At 44.6% G+C, this 17,602-nt stretch overlaps 1 protein-coding gene across 5 annotated transcripts in view; it reads right to left on the reverse strand.

Annotated features, from left to right (window-relative positions):
- Positions 1-17,602, reverse strand: part of LOC134345344 (autophagy-related protein 2 homolog B-like) — a 179,606-nt gene that overhangs the window by 106,993 nt on the left and 55,011 nt on the right. For 2 of the 5 annotated variants that reach the window (XM_063045873.1, XM_063045855.1), the window contains exons 9-10: positions 6,847-7,001; positions 2,299-2,416 (exon numbers count right to left, since the gene is read on the reverse strand). In XM_063045873.1, the coding sequence (XP_062901943.1) occupies positions 2,299-2,416; positions 6,847-7,001 (273 nt within the window). The remainder of the gene's footprint in view (positions 1-2,298; positions 2,417-6,846; positions 7,002-17,602) is intronic. The other 3 variants (XM_063045890.1, XM_063045864.1, XM_063045882.1) reach the window with 2 other exon arrangements.

Below are 17,602 nucleotides of genomic sequence, written 5' to 3' on the forward strand. Positions count from 1 at the left end.
CCCATCTAGACTGTGCTGAACTATTAGTCTACCTAGTCCCATCAACCCATCCATTCCCATCCTATCCCATCCATGTAGTTATCCAATTTCTCTTAAATTTTGAAATCAAACTGACATCCATCACTTCTGCTGGTAGCTCATTCCATACTCTTATCACCCTCTGGATGAAGAAAGTCCCTTTCAAGTTCCCCTTAAATAGTTCACTTTTCACCCTCAACCCATGGCATTTTCAAGGAATTATAGAGCTGTATTCCCAGATCCCTCTGATCTACTGCACTCCTCAGTGCCTCAAGTCCTATTCTGGTTTGTCTTCCCAAAGTGCAACACCTCACTTGTCTGCATTAAATTCCATCTGCCATTTTTCAGAACATTTCTCCAGCACTTGCAGATCTCATTGCAAACTTTGATAGCCTTCTTCACTGTCCACTGCATCCCCAACCTTGGTGTCATCCACAAAATTTGCTGATCAAGTTTATTACATTATCATCCAGATGGTTGATATAGATGGCAAACAACAACAGATGCAGCACCAATCCCTGCATCATACCACTAGTCACAGGCCTCTAGTCAAAGAGGCAACCATCTACTACCACTCTATGGCTTCTCCTGCAATGCCAATGTCCAATCCAATTTATACCTCATCCTGAATGCCAAGCGATTGAACCTTCTTGACTAACCTCCCATGTGGGGTGTTAACTGCCTTGCTAAAGTCCATGTAGAAAAAATCCACTGCCTTGCCTTTATCAACTTTCCTATTAACTTCCATGAAAAATTGTAAGGCTGATTAGACAGCACTGTATGAAATATTCCAAGTATGGCCTATCCATTAAGTATTTATCATTGATGGTGGCACTCACAATTATTTTGTTCTCAGAAGATCTATCCTGGACCCAACATATTGATGCCATTATGAAGAAGGCATGCCAATGGCTATATTTCATTAGGCATTTGAGATTTAGTATGTCACTACAGATTCTTGCAAATTTCTACAGGTGTAGCATGGAGAGCAATCTGACTGGTTACATCAGTGTTTGGTATGAATGGGTCACTGCAAAGCATTGTAAAAAAAACTGCAAAGAGTTGTAAGCTCAGCCAGCTCCACCATGGGCACTGGCCTCCCCACTTTCGAGGATACCTTCAAAAGGTGATACGTCAAGAACACAAAAGATCCTGCATGTGCTGGAAATCCAGAGCAACACACACAAAATGCTGGAGGAGCACATCAGTTCAGTCACCATCTATGGAAATGAATAAACAGTTGATGTTTTGGATCAAGACCCTTATCAGAACTAGTTAGGAAGGGAGAAGATGCCAGAATAAGAAGGTGGGGTCCACTTTGTCGAGCACTTCAGCTCAGTCTGCAAAAAGCTGAATTTCATGGTGGCCAACCATTTCAATTCCTATTCCTCTGACATGTTGGTCCACGGCCTCCTCTTCTGTCATGATGAGGCCACTCTCAGGTTCAAGGAACAACACCTCATATTTCTTCTGGTAGCCTCCAACTTCAGTAATATTTTCCCCTCCCCTCCCCGCTTCATTTCCCTACTCTGGCTTCATACTTTTTCTCTTCTCTTGCCTATCGCCTCTCCCTGGTGCCCCTCCTCTTTCCCTTTCTCCTCTCATATTAGATTCCTTTTTCTTCACCCCTTGTCTTTTCTGCTTATCACCTCTCAGCTTCTTACTTCACCCCCCCTCCTCCACCCACCTGGCTTCACCTATCATCTTCTAGCCTGTCCTCTGCCTCCTCCCCAAACCTCCTTATTCTGGCAACTTTTCCCTGCATTTTCAATCTCAACCCAAAATGTCGACTGTTTATTCATTTCCATAGATGCTGTCTGACCTGCTGAGTTCCTTCACCATTTTATGTGTGATGCTTCAAGAAGACAGCATCTGTAGTCAGGGACCCCCACCACCTTGGACACGTCCACTTCTCATTACTACCATCAGGAGGGAGGTACAGGAGCCTAACAACACACACTAAATGTTTAGGAACAGCTTCTTCCCCTCCACTATCAGATTTCTGAACAGTCCATGAACCCATGAAAATTATCTCACTACTCTGCTCTCTTTTTGCACTACATCTTATATGTTCCATCATAACTTATGGAATTTATTATTTATTTAACTGTACTGCACCGCAAAACAACAAATTTCACAATATTTGTCTGACAATAAATCTGATTCTGATTGCTGTCTGCAAAAGTCTGTTAAAATTTTCGCAATAGTTTAAGTGTGACTCAATTTCCATTAAAATGAATGCAGGCACAGTCCGATTTGACAGTTCACTGTTCAACCTACTGCTTGGTCGGAGTGGCCTCTGCATTATTGGTAACTCTTTGGAGTTAAGTGGTGACCCCCGTGTTGTTTGGCCTCCTGGTCCAGAACGATCCACGTAATCATCCCATGGCGTTGAAAACTGAAATATAGAAAGATTAATTTTATATATTTTTTCTGTATCATGCTCAAAGTTAAAAGGGCCTTTTGCTTGATATCAGAACACAAGGGACATTGACAAGGTTACACGTAATTACATCAAGAAACAACCAACACTAGGGTTGGCTTCTTGAGAGCTACAAATGAAAGGTGACAAGGTTTTGTAAAACCTGCAAAAAATCTTGGAAAGAGTGAACAGTTGTGGCTCTAAGTTATAAAAAGCATAAGCAATGGAGAAGTAGAAAAAAAAAGACTGATGCTACCAATGAGATATTATACCTATCTGGAAAGACTGAACAAGACAGCACTGCATTCTCCAAAACAACAAAGCATGATAGAGAACTTGAACATTGTGGACTTCATTAATCAACTTGTGAAGAAGTTGCTTCACTTCCGGAATCATCTCTGGTCTGAAGTCAAATAGAGTTGTGCAGCACAGAAACAGGTCCTTCAGCCTACCACATCCATATTGACCCTTTTGTCCATCATAAGACCATAAAACATAGGAGCAGACTTAGGCCATCTGGCCCATTGAGTCTGCTCCACCAGTCAATCATGGCTGATTTATTATCCCTCTCAACCCCATTCTCCAGTCTTCTCCCACAAATGAATTCCACAGATTCACTACCTTCTTGCTAAAGAAATTCCTCCTCAGCTCTGTTCTTAAGGGACATCCTTGCATTTGGAAGCTGTGCCCTCTGGTCCTGACTTACTCACCATTAGAAATATCCACTTCACATCCACGCTATCTAGGTCTTTAATAAACACACATCAAAGTTGCTGGTGAACGCAGCAGGCCACGCAGCATCTCTAGGAAGAGGGACAGTCGACGTTTCAGGCCAAGACCCTTAGTTAGTCCTGATGAAGGGTCTCGGCCTGAAACGTCGACTGTACCTCTTCCTAGAGATGCTGCCTGGCCTGCTGCGTTCACCAGCAACTTTGATGTGTGTTGCTTGGATTTCCAGCACCTGCAGAATTCCTGTTGTTTAGGTCTTTAATAATTTGGTAGGTTTCAATGAGACCTCATTCTTGTAAACTCCAGTGAGTACAAACCCGGAGCAATCAAATGCTCCTCATATTTTAACCTTTTAATTCCCGGGTTCATTCTTGTAATATTCCTCTGGGTCCTCTTTAATTTAAGCACATCCTTTCTTAGATATGGGACAAAATGCGGCTCACAATACTCCAAATGCAATATGATAAATGCCTTATAGAACATAGAACATAGAACAGTACAGCACAGTACAGGCCCTTCAGCTCACAATGTTGTGTCGACCCTCAAACCCTGCCTCCCATATAACCCCCCACCTTAAATTCCTCCATATACCTGTCTAGTAGTCTCTTAAATTTCACTAGTGTATCTGCCTCCACCACTGACTCAGGCAGTGCATTCCACGCACCAACCACTCTCTGCGTAAAAAACCTTCCTCTAATATCCCCCTTGAACTTCCCACCCCTTACCTTAAAGCCATGTCCTCTTGTATTGAGCAGTGGTGCCCTGGGGAAGAGGCGCTGGCTATCCACTCTATCTATTCCTCTTATTATCTTGTACACCTCTATCATGTCTCCTCTCATCCTCCTTCTCTCCAAAGAGTAAAGCCCTAGCTCCCTTAACCTCTGATCATAATGCATACACTCTAAACCAGGCAGCATCCTAGTAAATCTCTTCTGTACCCATTCCAATGCTTCCACATCCTTCCTATAGTGAGGTGACCAGAACTGGACACAGTACTCCAAGTGTGGCCTAACCAGAGTTTTGTAGAGCTGCATCATTACATCGCAACTCTTAAACTCTATCCCTCGACTTATGAAAGCTAACACCCCATAAGCTTTCTTAACTACCCTATCCACCTGTGAGGCAACTTTCAGGGATCTGTGGACATGTACCCCCTGATCCCTCTGCTCCTCCACACTACCAAGTATCCTGCCATTTACTTGGTACTCTGCCTTGGGGTTTGTCCTTCCAAAGTGTACCACCTCACACTTCTCCGGGTTGAGCTCCATCTGCCACTTCTCAGCCCACTTCTGAATCCTGTCAATGTCTCTCTGAAATTTTCGACAATCCTCTACACTATCTACAACACCACCAACCCTTGTGTCATCTGCAAACTTGCCAACCCACCTTTCTACCCCCACATCCAGGTTGTTAATAAAAATCACGAAAAGTAGAGGTCCCAGAACAGATCCTTGTGGGACACCACTAGTCACAAACCTCCAATCTGAATGTACTCCCTCCACCACGACCCTCTGCCTTCTGCAGGCAAGCCAATTTTGAATCCACCTGGCCAAACTTCCCTGGATCCCATGCCTTCTGACTTTCTGAATAAGCCTACTGTGTGGAACCTTGTCAAATGCCTTACTAAAATCCATATAGATCACATCCACTGCACTACCCTCATCTATATGCCTGGTCACCTCCTCAAAGAACTCTATCAGGCTTGTTAGACACGATCTGCCCTTCACAAAGCCATGCTGACTGTCCCTATCAGACCATGATTCTCTAAATGTCCAGAAATTCTATCTCTAAGAATCTTTTCCAACAGCTTTCCCACCACAGACGTAAGGCTCACTGGCCTATAATTACCTGGACTATCCCTACTACCTTTTTTGAACAAGGCGACAACTTTCGCCTCCCTCCAATCCTCCGGTACCATTCCCGTAGACAACGAGCTCAGCATTACATCCTTGCATTTATATTCTAGTCCTTTGAAAATGAATGCTAACATTGTATTTGCCTTCTTTACAATCGACTCAACCTGCAAGGTAACCTTGAGGGAATCACGAGGACTCCGAAGTCCCTCTGCACCTTCGATTTCTGTATTTTCTTTGGGTTAGGAAAATAATCTATACCTTTACTCCTTCTACCAAAGTTCATGACCGAGCACTTCCCAATACTGTATTCCAACTTCCACTTCTTTCCCCATTCTCCTAATCTGCCCTAGTCCTTCTGCAGACTCCTTGCTTCCTTCACCCTACCTGCCTCTCCACCTATTATTTCATCTGCAAACTTGGCCAAAAAGCCATCAATTCCATTGTCCAGATCATTAGCATATCACCTGAACTGCACAGAACACCACTAGTCACTGGCAGCTAACCAGAAAAGGCCTCCTTTATTACTGTTCTTTTCCCACTCCAAAACTCACCTGTCTGTAGTCAATAGAAAAAATCTTTAAGTGTGAGACTTGAATGACTTATCGCTCAGAGGAGAACAGGATGCACATTAATAACAAGGTGGAAGTACATGACAGACCATCAATCTTTCTGATACCAGCAATGAGTAGGCAAATTTACTGGTTCATTTTATAGCTTTGCCATTGTGGAGTTGAACTTCTGACATTAGAGTTCTAGTTCTTAACATTACATTACAACACATACAACACTATTCCGAGCCTGGGGTTATGAACAAAGTGCTGCTGACTTATAACGGTATAATTATAAACACAAGGGAGTCTGCAGATGCTGGAAATCCAGAGCAACACATATAAAATGCTGGGGGAGCTCAGACCATCAGGCAGCATCTGTAAAAGGGAATAAGCAGTCAACATCTCAGGCCAAGACCCTTCAGCAGGACTGAATGGGAAGGGGGCAAAAATCAGAAGGAGAAGATGGGGGGAGGAGAAGGAGTACAAACTACCAAGCGAAAAGTGAAACCAGGTACGGGGGAAAAGTAGGTGTTTGGGAGAGGGGATATGATGCATGGTGCTAAGAGGTGATATATGGAAGAAGTAAAAGGCTGAAGAAGGTATCTGATAGGAGGGGACAGTGAACCATGGAAGAAAGGAGGAAGGGTATCAGAAGCAGGTGAGGATAAAAGAAAATAAGTAATTACACTATTTTGTCAGCATGATTAGGAATGTGACATGTAATATACTGCATTATAACCTTGTACTACATATTTTTCAACATAGCTGTGGATGAAATGATGGCCAAAAGCATAAAAGCATAAGACATAGAAGCAGAATTAGGCCATTCAGCCCATCAATTCTCCTCTGCCATTGCATCATGGTTGATTATCTTTCTCAACTTAATTCTCCTGCTTTCTCCCCATACCCCTGATGCCCTTACTGATTAAGAACCTATCAATCTCAGTTTTAAATACACCCTACGACTTGGCCTCCACAGACATCTGCGGCAATGAATTCCACAAATTCATCACCCTCCTGCTTAAGAAATTCCTCCTCACCTCTGCTCTAAAACGACATCCTTCTGTTCTGTGACTGTGACTCTAGTTTTAGACTCTCCACGTTCACTCTATCTAGGTCTTTCAATATTCAATAGTTTCCAATTAGATCCTCCCTGTCATTCTTCTAAACTCCAGCAAGTACAGGTCTAGAACCATCAAATGCTCCATATACATTAACCCTTTCATTCCCAGTATGAACATTCCTGGATTATCATACGCACTCTGCTTACCCCTGTGGCGCTCTGCGGTGAGCTGTCTGTTGAGTTGATATGTGTACTGCTCAGTGATAATTCCATATCTACAGTTGGTTCTCCCAGAGGTGGAAGGGATGCCACACTGTTTGACATTTCCATGTCTGCCATTGAGAAAAAGACGTCATCTTCTGCTGAGAGAAATGAAAAGCTAAATAACAAACTATGCACAGTACCTAGCACATTGCTGAAATTGTCAAGGGATATTTAGATGAGGATGAACAGTAACACCCACCCCCACACTCTCAGTCTGGGTGAAAAAAGCAATTGGGGTGAGTGCTGCCACACTGGGATGGACAATATCCAGCAAGTATTGCTGCTAAATATAGTACAGTTCAGTTTGGGTTCAGTTATGCTGAAGCTATCTTGTTACATATGGTCAGTTCTCACAGTCTAAAGGCCATGGATGAACAGCAGCAGCATTAATTCAATCTCAGTTGGAATATGAAGGGTAGAATGAGAACTTGTGAAGGTTGGAATGTGGTGGTGAAGAGGTACAAGGGATGGGAATAAAGTATTACCCATATATTAATTGTTTTCCTCATTGTCCATTTAATCACTACACATTTTGGTCTTACCAAGAACAGGACTACACATCCTATTTTAAAGGGTCTGATCCTTAAAATGCAAATAAAAATTAGGCTATTAGGTTCCACAAGCTTACCCCACTATTCAACATGATAATGGATGATCTAACCTGGCTACATCTAATGTTCCAGTTCCCCATAACTTTCAATTCCTCGATCTCTAAAATAATTATCTATCTTCAGCTAAAATATAATGACCTGTCCTCCACCACCCCTTAGGAGTGGAGAATTTCATGCTGTCGGAGCAGGCAGCGGAGTGAGTGGGAGCAGAGTATAGGGCTTTGGCTTCAACGGGCTTCGGCGGTAAACGAGAAGAGGCGAGAGCAAAGCGCCAACTCTTTTTTTTTTCTCCCCACTCTTTCGCGAATCGGCCCGGACAGACAGGAACAGCAGGGCTCTCACAGCTAACGGTACAAGCTAACGGTTTAAAAAGTTCGTCTGTTTGGCGAGGTAAGTGGGTGAGTAGACTTATTTTTCCTGTTTCATTCCTGCAGGATTAGTGCTTTGTTCAGGGTGTCAGATGTGAGAATCCTGGGAGACCTTCAGCCTCCCTGATGGCTACATCTGCGCCAGGTGCATGAGATGCAGCTCCTCAGAGACCGTGTTAGGGATCTGGAGCTGCAGCTTGATGACCTACTGCTTATTAGGGTAAGTGAAGAGGTGATAGACAGGAGCTACAGGGAGGTAGTCATCCCTAGGCTACAGGGGTCGGAAAACTGGGTCACTGTCAAGAGAGGGAAGGGAAATGCCCAGATAGTGGAGAGCACACCTGTGGCTGTCCCCCTCAGCAACAAATATCTTGTTCTGGATGCTGGTGAGAGGGATGACCTGACAGGGGACGCCCACAGTGACCAGGTCTCTGGCACTGAGCCTGGCGCTGTTGTGCAGGGGAGAAGGAGGGAGAAGAGAAATGCGGTAGTCGTAGGGGATTCCATAGTCAGGGGAACGGAAAGGAGATTCTGTGAGCCTGATAGAGATACCCGCATGGTGTGTTGCCTCCCAGGTGCCAGGGTACGGGATGTCTCGGATCGGGTCCTGAATATTCTAAAGGGGGAGGGTGATCAGCCAGTTGTCTTGGTACATGTTGGTACCAATGACATAGATAGGACAAAGGAGGAGGTCCTGAAGAGAGATTTCCAGGAGTTAGGAAGGGAGCTGAGAAGCAGGACCTCCAGGGTAGTAATCTCGGGATTGCTACCTGTGCCACGTGCTAGCGAGGGCAAGAATAGTCAGATCAGGCAGATGAATGCGTGGCTGAGAGACTGGTGTAGGGGGCAGGGCTTCAGATTCTTGGATAATTGGGATCTCCTCTGGGGGAAGTATGGCCTGTTCAAAAAGGACAGGTTACACCTGAACCCGAAGGGGACCAATATCCTGGCGGGAAAGTTTAATAGAGCTGTTAGGGAGGGTTTAAACTAATTTGGCAGGGGGATGGGAACCGGAATGACAGAGCGGAGGAAGGGGAAAACAGAAATATATCTAAGATAGTGAGTAGTAAAGATGTCAGGAAAGACAGGCAGGTGATGGGGCAAATTTGTAGCCATTGGGATGAGTTGCAGTGCAATAAAGTTGCAGTGAAATCAAAGTGAAAAGTATCAAATACTGGTCTTAAGGTGTTGTACTTAAATGCATGCAGCATAAGGAATAAGGTGGATGATCTTGTCGTACAGCTATAGATTGGCAGGTATGATATTGTGGCTATCACTGAGACCTGGCTAAAGGATGCATGTCTCTGGGAGCAGAACGCCCAAGGATACATGGTGTATCGGAAGGATAGGAAGGTAGGTGGGGGGGGGGCGCGTGGCTTTATTGGTAAGGAATGATATTAAATCATTAGAAAGAGGTGATATAGGATTGAAAAGTGCAGAATCTTTATGGGTTGAGCTAAGAAATAGCGGGGTAAAAGGACCCTGATGGCAGTTATTTATAGGCCTCCAAACAGCTGCAGGGATGTGGACTACAAATTACAACTGGAAATAGAAAAGGTTTGACAGAAGGGCAGTGTTATGATAATTGTGGGGGATTTTAACATGCGAGTGGATTGGGAAAATCAGGTCGGCACTGGATCTCAAGAGAGAGAATTTGTAGAATGTCTGCGAGATGGCTTTTTAGAACAGCTTGTTGTTGAGCCCACTAGGGGATCGGCTGTACTGGATTGGGTATTGTGTAATGAACCGTAGGTGATTAGAGAGACTGAGGTGAAGGAACCCTTAGGAGACAGTGATCATAATATGATTGAGTTCACTGTGAAATTTGAAAAAGAGAAGCCGAAATCTGATGTGTCAGTATTTCAGTGGAAAAAAGGAAATTACAGTGGCGTGAGAGAGGAACTGGCCAAAGTTGACTGGAAAGGGACACTGGCGGGAAAGACAGCAGAGCAGCAGTGGCTGGAGTTTATGCGAGAAATGAGGAAGGTGCAAGACAGGTATATTCCAAAAAAGAAGAAATTTTTGAGTGGAAAAAGGATGCAACCATGGTTGACAAGAGAAGTCAAAGCCAAAGTTAAAGCAAAGGAGAGGGCATACAAGGAAGCAAAAACTAGTGGGAAGACAGAGGATTGGGAAGTTTTTAAAACCTTACAAAAGGAAACCAAGAAGGTCATTAAGAGGGAAAAGATTAACTATGAAAGGAAGCTAGCAAATAATATCAAAGAGGATACTAAAAGCTTTTTCAAGTATATAAAGAGTAAAAGACAGGTGAGAGTAGATATAGGACCGATAGAAAATGATGTTGGAGAAATTATAATGGGAGATAAGGAGATGGCAGAGGAACTGAACGGGTATTTTGCATCAGTCTTCACTGAGGAAGACATCAGCAGTATACCGGACACTCAAGGGTGGCAGGGAAGAGAAGTCACAATTACGACAGAGAAAGTACTCAGGAAGCTGAATAGTCTAAAGGTAGATAAATCACCCGGACCAGATGGAATGCACCCACGTGTTCTGAAGGAAGTAGCTGTGGAGATTGCGGAGGCATTGGCGATCATCTTTCAAAAGTCGATAGATTCTGGCGTGGTTCCGGAGGACTGGAAGATTGCAAATGTCACTCCGCTATTTAAGAAGGGAGCAAGGAAGCTAAAAGGAAATCATAGACCTGTTAGTTTGACATCGGTGGTTGGGAAGTTGTTGGAATCGATTGTCAAGGATGAGGTTACAGAGTACCTGGAGGCATATGACCAGATAGGCAGAACTCAGCATGGATTCCTTAAAGGAAAATCCTGCCTGACAAACCTATTACAATTTTTTGAGGAAATTACCAGTAGGCTAGACAAGGGAGATGCAGCGGATGTTGTATATTTGGATTTTCAGAAGGCCTTTGACAAGGTGCCACACATGAGGCTACTTAACAAGATAAAAGCCCATGGAATTACGGGAAAGTTACATACGTGGATAGAGCGTTGGCTGATTGGCAGGAAACAGAGAGTGGGAATAAAGGGATCCTGTTCTGATTGGCTGCCGGTTACCAGTGGTGTTCCACAGGGGTCCGTGTTGGGGCCGCTTCTTTTTACATTGTACATCAACAATTTGGATTATGGAATAGATGGCTTTGTGGCTAAGTTTGCTGACGGTACGAAGATAGGTGGAGGGGCCGGTAGTGCTGAGGAAACAGAGAGTCTGCAGAGAGACTTGGATAGATTGGAAGAATGGGCAGAGAAGTGGCAAATGAAGTACAATGTTGGAAAGTGTATGGTTATGCACTTTGGCAGAAAAAATAAACGGGTAGACTATTATTTAAATGGAGAAAGAATTCAAAGTTCTGAGATGCAATGGGACTTGGGAGTCCTCGTACAGGATATCCTTAAAGTTAACCTCCAGGTTGAGTCAGTAGTGAAGAAGGCGAATGCCATGTTGGCATTCATCTCTACAGGAATAGAGTATAGAGCAGGGATGTGATGTTGAGGCTCTATAAGGCACTGGTGAGACCTCACTTGGAGTACTGTGGGCAGTTTTGGTCTCCTTATTTAAGAAAGGATGTGCTGACGTTGGAGAGGGTACAGAGAAGATTCACTAGAATGATTCCGGGAATGAGAGGGTTAACATATGAGGAACGTTTGTCTACTCTTGGACTGTATTGTTTGGAGTTTAGAAGAATGAGGGGAGACCTCATAGAAACATTACGAATGTTGAAAGGCATGGACAGAGTGGATGTGGCAAAATTGTTTCCCATGATGGGGGAGTCTAGTACGAGAGGGCATGACTTTAAGGATTGAAGGGCGCCCATTCAGAACAGAAATGCGAAGAAATTTTTTTAGTCAGAGGGTGGTGAATCTATGGAATTTGTTGCCACGGGCAGCAGTGGGGGCCAAGTCATTGGGTGTATCTAAGGCAGAGATTGATAGGTATCTGAGTAGCCAGGGCATCAAAGGTTATGGTGAGAAGGCGGGGGAGTGGGACTAAATGGGAGAATGGATCAGCTCATGATAAAATGGCGGAGCAAACTTGATGGGCTGAATGGCCGACCTGCTCCTTTGTCTAATGGTCTTATGGTCTTAAAAAAATTACACAACAAGTTTTAAATGTATATGTCCCCTTATCCTGTTCATGTCTCTTTCACCAGTGGAAATATCACAACATCTCTCCCTTTTAAGCTCCTTTTGGATCTTGGACAAGGTCATCATCCATTCCTTGGAACTACAAGGAATACAAAATCAAAGTGGTCATCCCCTCTTGGAATGACAACCCACATATTCCAGGAATTAACCTGGTGAATCTCTATTGAACTGTCTCCAATGTCATTATCTTCTTTATGAAGAAGGAGACCAAAACTGTTCACATATTCAGGTGCGGCCTCACCAACACCCTGTACAATTGTAACAAAACTTCCCTATTCTTAAACTCCAACCCCTTCACAATAAAGGCCAACATGTTGTTTGCCTTAGTAACAACCTGTTAGACCTGCCAGCTAACTTCTTGTGATTCATCAACAGCAGCACAAAGATCCTGATCTTCACTCACTTGCAGTGTCTCTCCTTTTAGATAATAATCTGACTTTTGATTCCTCTCTCTAAAGTGCATGACCTTACACACCCTTACATTACAACACATTTTGCCAAGACTTCAACCAATCACTCAATCTATTGTTTGCCCAATATGTCTGTCTTAATTTGCCTATCAATCAATCTCTCATTTGCCAAGTTTTCAGGCAATCATTCAACCTATCCAGTAGAGGTGAAATGCTTCAACCCAAAGGTTAACTGTTCATTTCCTCCACAGATGCTGCCCAACCCACTGAGTTCCTCTAACAGTTTTGCTTTATCTCCCCCAATTCATTCTCTTCATATACCATTGCAAAACCACAATCACAGAAATGTGACTTTTCACTGACTGTCATATCAAACTTGGAAATTTTACTGTTATATCAAATTTGGAAATCCAGCAATGTCCAAACACCACATCAGGAGGTAACCTGCCATCAAGGCAAGAAATTGGAAGCGTCACCCACATACTTCTACTCTTCTGTCTTTCCCTATATATTTGACAAATATATTGTAAATATATTTGTCAAATATTTACTTCCCCCACTTCCCAATGTGTCTCTGACACTGTTTAGGGCATAAAACTGGCCGTGTAGCCAGAAAGTAAACTTTCGGTGAGGTGGAGTTTCCCTAAGCTTTTCAGATTCAAATCATCAGACCTACTTGCTCAACTAATCAAGAGAGCAGAATGTGTTAGGCATCAGAGTGAGATGCTAATGTCAGCTATCCATCAGCCATTCTCCAATCACATCCTGAGGGACTTGCCTCAATATGTGAGTTCAGTGATAACAATGGAACACTCACAAATTGGTGAAGGAACTCAGCAGGTCAAGCAGCATCTATGGAGAGGAATAAACAGTTGATTAAGTCCTGATGAAGGGCCTTGACCAGAAACATCAGCTGTTTATTTCCCTCCCTAGATTCTGCCTGACCTGCTGAATTCCTCCAGTATTGCCTTCGAGGTTCTGAGGTTCCGCGGCCCTGCAGGGTCTCTCTCCCTTCCCCTCTCCTGCTCTCCATGCTCTCTCGTTTCTTGCTGATTCTCCGGTCGGAGAATATGAGGGAAAAAAGTGGCATGACAGACTTTATCATCGTAAATCAGTGAGTTATTTTGTTATGTCTCCCCTCTCACTGTGGAAGGGGACACTTCTTTTTTCCTTTATTGGGAGCAAGAGAGCCTCTGGTATGTGAACAATTAGTTTTTGTTGTTCTGCAGATTGTGGTCTTTATTGGGGGCTTTGCCTTTACATGCTTGGTGGGTGGAGGTGCTGATGCTTTTTTTTTGCTGAAGTAACTGCCGGTCATTTTCTTCGGCAGTTGAACGGGGCACGACTGCGCAAACGCTTGTAAGTCCGACCGTGTGGCAGCGGGAGTATTAAAAAGAGAGCAGATTAACGGAGTGGGCGACGGAGTAGATGGGGACAGAGTAGGAAGGCTTTGGCTCCTGAGGCTTTGGCGACCAGAGGCTGAGGAAGAGCTTCACTCCAAGTGAGGTAAAGTTGGGTAAGTTCCTTTAATAAATCTAAGTACCTTAGGAGCAGGTAATGGAGGCAGTGAGGGCAGTTGAGTGCTCCGTTTGCAGGATGTGGGAAGTTAGGGCGAGCACAATTGTCCCTGATGACTACACCTGCGAAAGGTGCATCCAGCTGCAGCTCCTCACAAACCAAGTTAGGGAACTGGAGCTGGAGCTGGATGAACTTTGGATCATTCGGGAGGCAGAGGCAGAAATAAACAGGAGTTACAGGGAGATAGTCACCCCTAAGAGTCAGGAGACGGGTAGCTGGGTGACTGTCAGGAGAGGGAAGGGGAAGAGACAGAATGAGCAGAGCACCCCTGTGGCGTTCCCACCAATAATAAATACATCATTTTGGATACTGTTGATGGGGACGACCTACCAGGGACAAGTTGCAGTGGTTGCATCTCTGGCACCGAGTCGGGACCCTCAGCTCAGAAGGGAAGAAGGGAAAAGAGGAGAGCAGTAGTGATAGAGGATTCGATAGTTAGGGGGACAGATAAGAGGTTCTGTGGAAGAGATGGAGAATCTCGGATAGTCTGTTGCCTCCCTAGTGCCAAGGTCCGCGATATCTCGGATTGAGTTCTCAGTATTCTCAAGAGGGAGGGTGAGCAGCCAGATGTCGTGGTCCATGTAGGGACCAATGACGTGGGTAGGAAGAGTGAGGAGGTCCTGAAAGGTGCGTTTAGGGAGTTAGGCACCAAGTTAAAGGACAGGACCTCCAGGATAGCAATCTTAGGATTGCTACCAGTGCCACGTGCAGGCGGGTTTAAAAATAGTAAGATAGTGCAGATCAACACATGGCTGAAGGCATGGGGCAGGAGGGAGCGCTTCAGATTTATAGATAACTTGGCAATTTTCCAGGGAAGGTGGGACCTGTTCCGACAGGACGGTCTACATCTGAACTGGAGGGGGACAAATATTCTTGTGGGTAGGTTTGCTGGAGAGGCTCCCGTGGATTTAAACTAGATATGAGGGGGGAGGGGAACCAGAGTGTAGGAACAGAAGTAGGGAAGAAGGAAGAAAAAGAAAATAGTAAAATTATTTGCACAGTTAGTGATAAACAGAGAGTAAGGTGGAAAATTTCTTAAATGCATTTATTTTAATGCTAGGAGCATTGTAAGAAAGGTGGATGAGCTTAAAGCATGGATTGATACTTGGAAGTATGATGTGGTAGCTATTAGTGAAACATGGTTACAGGAGGGGTGTGATTGGCAACTAAATATTCCTGGATTTAATTGCTTCAGGTGTGATAGAATCGGAGGGACAAGAGGGGGAGGTGTTGCATTGCTTGTCAGAGAAAATATTACAGCGGTGCTCTGGCAGGATAGATTAGAGGGCTCGTCGAGGGAGGCTACCACCCAGCCTGTGGAAGGCAGCCAGTGAGTGAGTGGGCCAGTGAAGGTGTGGAGCTTTGAGGCTTTGACTCGAGAGATTCTGGCAGTTTTCGCAGTTGGTCCGTGCAATCAAGTCAATCAAGATTTGAATAGATCAGCAGAAACCCGTTGATTAGACAATCAAGATTTGAGTAGCTCAGACTCAGCAGAAAGCAGCTGATTGGGCAATCGAGGTCAGGTGACCAAGCATTTTGAAAAGCTCAAACAGATAAATAGAGGGTTGGCTCAAGTGGAGCGGCCTGTGAGTGAGTGGGCCAGTGAAGGAGTGGAGCTTTGAGGCTCTCTCTGAAGGATCTCTTCTGGGGAAGGTGGGACCTGTACAGACTGGATGGGTTGCACCTGAACTCGAGGGGGAGCAATAGCCTTGCAGGTAGGTTTGCTAGCATGGTTTGGGAGGGTTTAAACTAATTTGCAAGGGGGATGGGACCCGGAGCGATAGACCAGTGAAAGGAGTGCATAGAGTAAAGCCAGATCTGACATATAGGGAGGCCTTGAGGAAAGAGAAGCAGAATAAAGGGTGTAAAGATAGTAAGGTAGAAGGGCTGAAGTATGTGTACCTCAATGCAAGAAGCATCAGGAACAAAGGTGATGAACTGAGAGCTTACATACATGGAATTACGATGTAGTGGCCATTACAGAGACTTGGCTGGCACCAGGGCAGGAATGGATTCTCAATATTCCTGGATTTCAGTGCTTTAAAAGGGATAGAGAGGGCGGAAAAAGGGGAGGAGGGGTGGCATTACTGGTCAGGGATACTATTACAGCTACAGAAAGGGTGGGTAATGTAGCAGGATCCTCTTTTGAGTCAGTATGGGTGGAAGTCAGGAACAGGAAGGGAGCAGTTACTCTACTGGGGGTATTCTATAGGCCCCCTGGTAGCAGCAGAGATACAGAGGAGCAGATTGGGAAGCAAATTTTGGAAAGGTGCAAAAATAACAGGGTTGTTATCATGGGTGACTTTAACTTCCCTAATATTGATTGGCACCTGATTAGTTCCAAGGGTTTAGATGGGGCAGAGTTTGTTAAGTGTGTCCAGGACGGATTCCTGTCACAGTATGTGCACAGGCCGACTAGGGGGAATGCCATACTAGATCTAGTATTAGGTAACGAACCAGGTCAGGTCACAGATCTCTCAGTGGGTGAGCATCTGGGGGACAGTGACCACCGCTCCCTGGCCTTTACCATTATCATGGAAAAGGATAGAATCAGAGAGGACAGGAAAATTTTTAATTGGGGAAGGGCACATTATGAGGCTATAAGGCTAGAACTTGCAGGTGTGAATTGGGATGATGTTTTTGCAGGGAAATGTACTATGGACATGTGGTCGATGTTTAGAGATCTCTTGCAGGATGTTAGGGATAAATTTGTCCCAGTGAGGAAGATAAAGAATGGTAGGGTGAAGGAACCATGGATGACAAGTGAGGTGGAAAATCAAGTGAGGTGGAAAATCTAGTCAGGTGGAAGAAGGCAGCATACATGAGGTTTAAGAAGCAAGGATCAGATGGGTCTATTGAGGAATATAGGGAAGCAAGAAAGGAGCTTAAGAAAGGGCTGAGAAGAGCAAGAAGGGGGCATGAGAAGGCCTTGGCAAGTAGGGTAAAGGAAAACCCCACGGCATTCTTCAATTATGTGAAGAACAAAAGGATGATGGGAGTGAAGGTAGGATCAATTAGAGATAAAGGTGGGAAGATGTGCCTGGAGGCTGTGGAAGTGAGTGAGGTCCTCAATGAATACTTCTCTTTGGTATTCACCAATGAGAGGGAACTTGATAATGGTGAGGACAATATGAGTGAGGTTGATGTTCTGGAGCATGTTGATATTAAGGGAGAGGAGGTGTTGGAGTTGTTAAAATACATTAGGACGGCCAAGTCCCCGGGGCATGATGGAATATTCCCCAGGCTGCTCCACGAGGTGAGGGAAGAGATTGCTGAGCCTCCAGCTAGGATCTTTATGTCCTTGTTGTCCATGGGAATGGTACCGGAGGATTAGAGGGAGGCGAATGTTGTCCCCTTGTTCAAAAAAAGGTAGTAGGGATAGTCTGGGTAAAATTATAGACCAGTGAGCCTTACGTCTGTGGTGGGAAAGCTGTTGGAAAAGATTCTTAGAGATAGAATTTCTGGACATTTAGAGAATCATGGTCTGATAGGGACAGTCAGCATGGCTTTGTGAAGGGCAGATCGTGTCTAACAAGCCTGATAGAGTTCTTTGAGGAGGTGACCAGGCATATAGATGAGGGTAGTGCAGTGGATGTGATCTATATGGA

The sequence above is a fragment of the Mobula hypostoma genome, chromosome 1 (genome assembly GCF_963921235.1).
Source record: "Mobula hypostoma chromosome 1, sMobHyp1.1, whole genome shotgun sequence".
In the NCBI taxonomy this organism is placed as follows: domain Eukaryota; kingdom Metazoa; phylum Chordata; class Chondrichthyes; order Myliobatiformes; family Myliobatidae; genus Mobula; species Mobula hypostoma.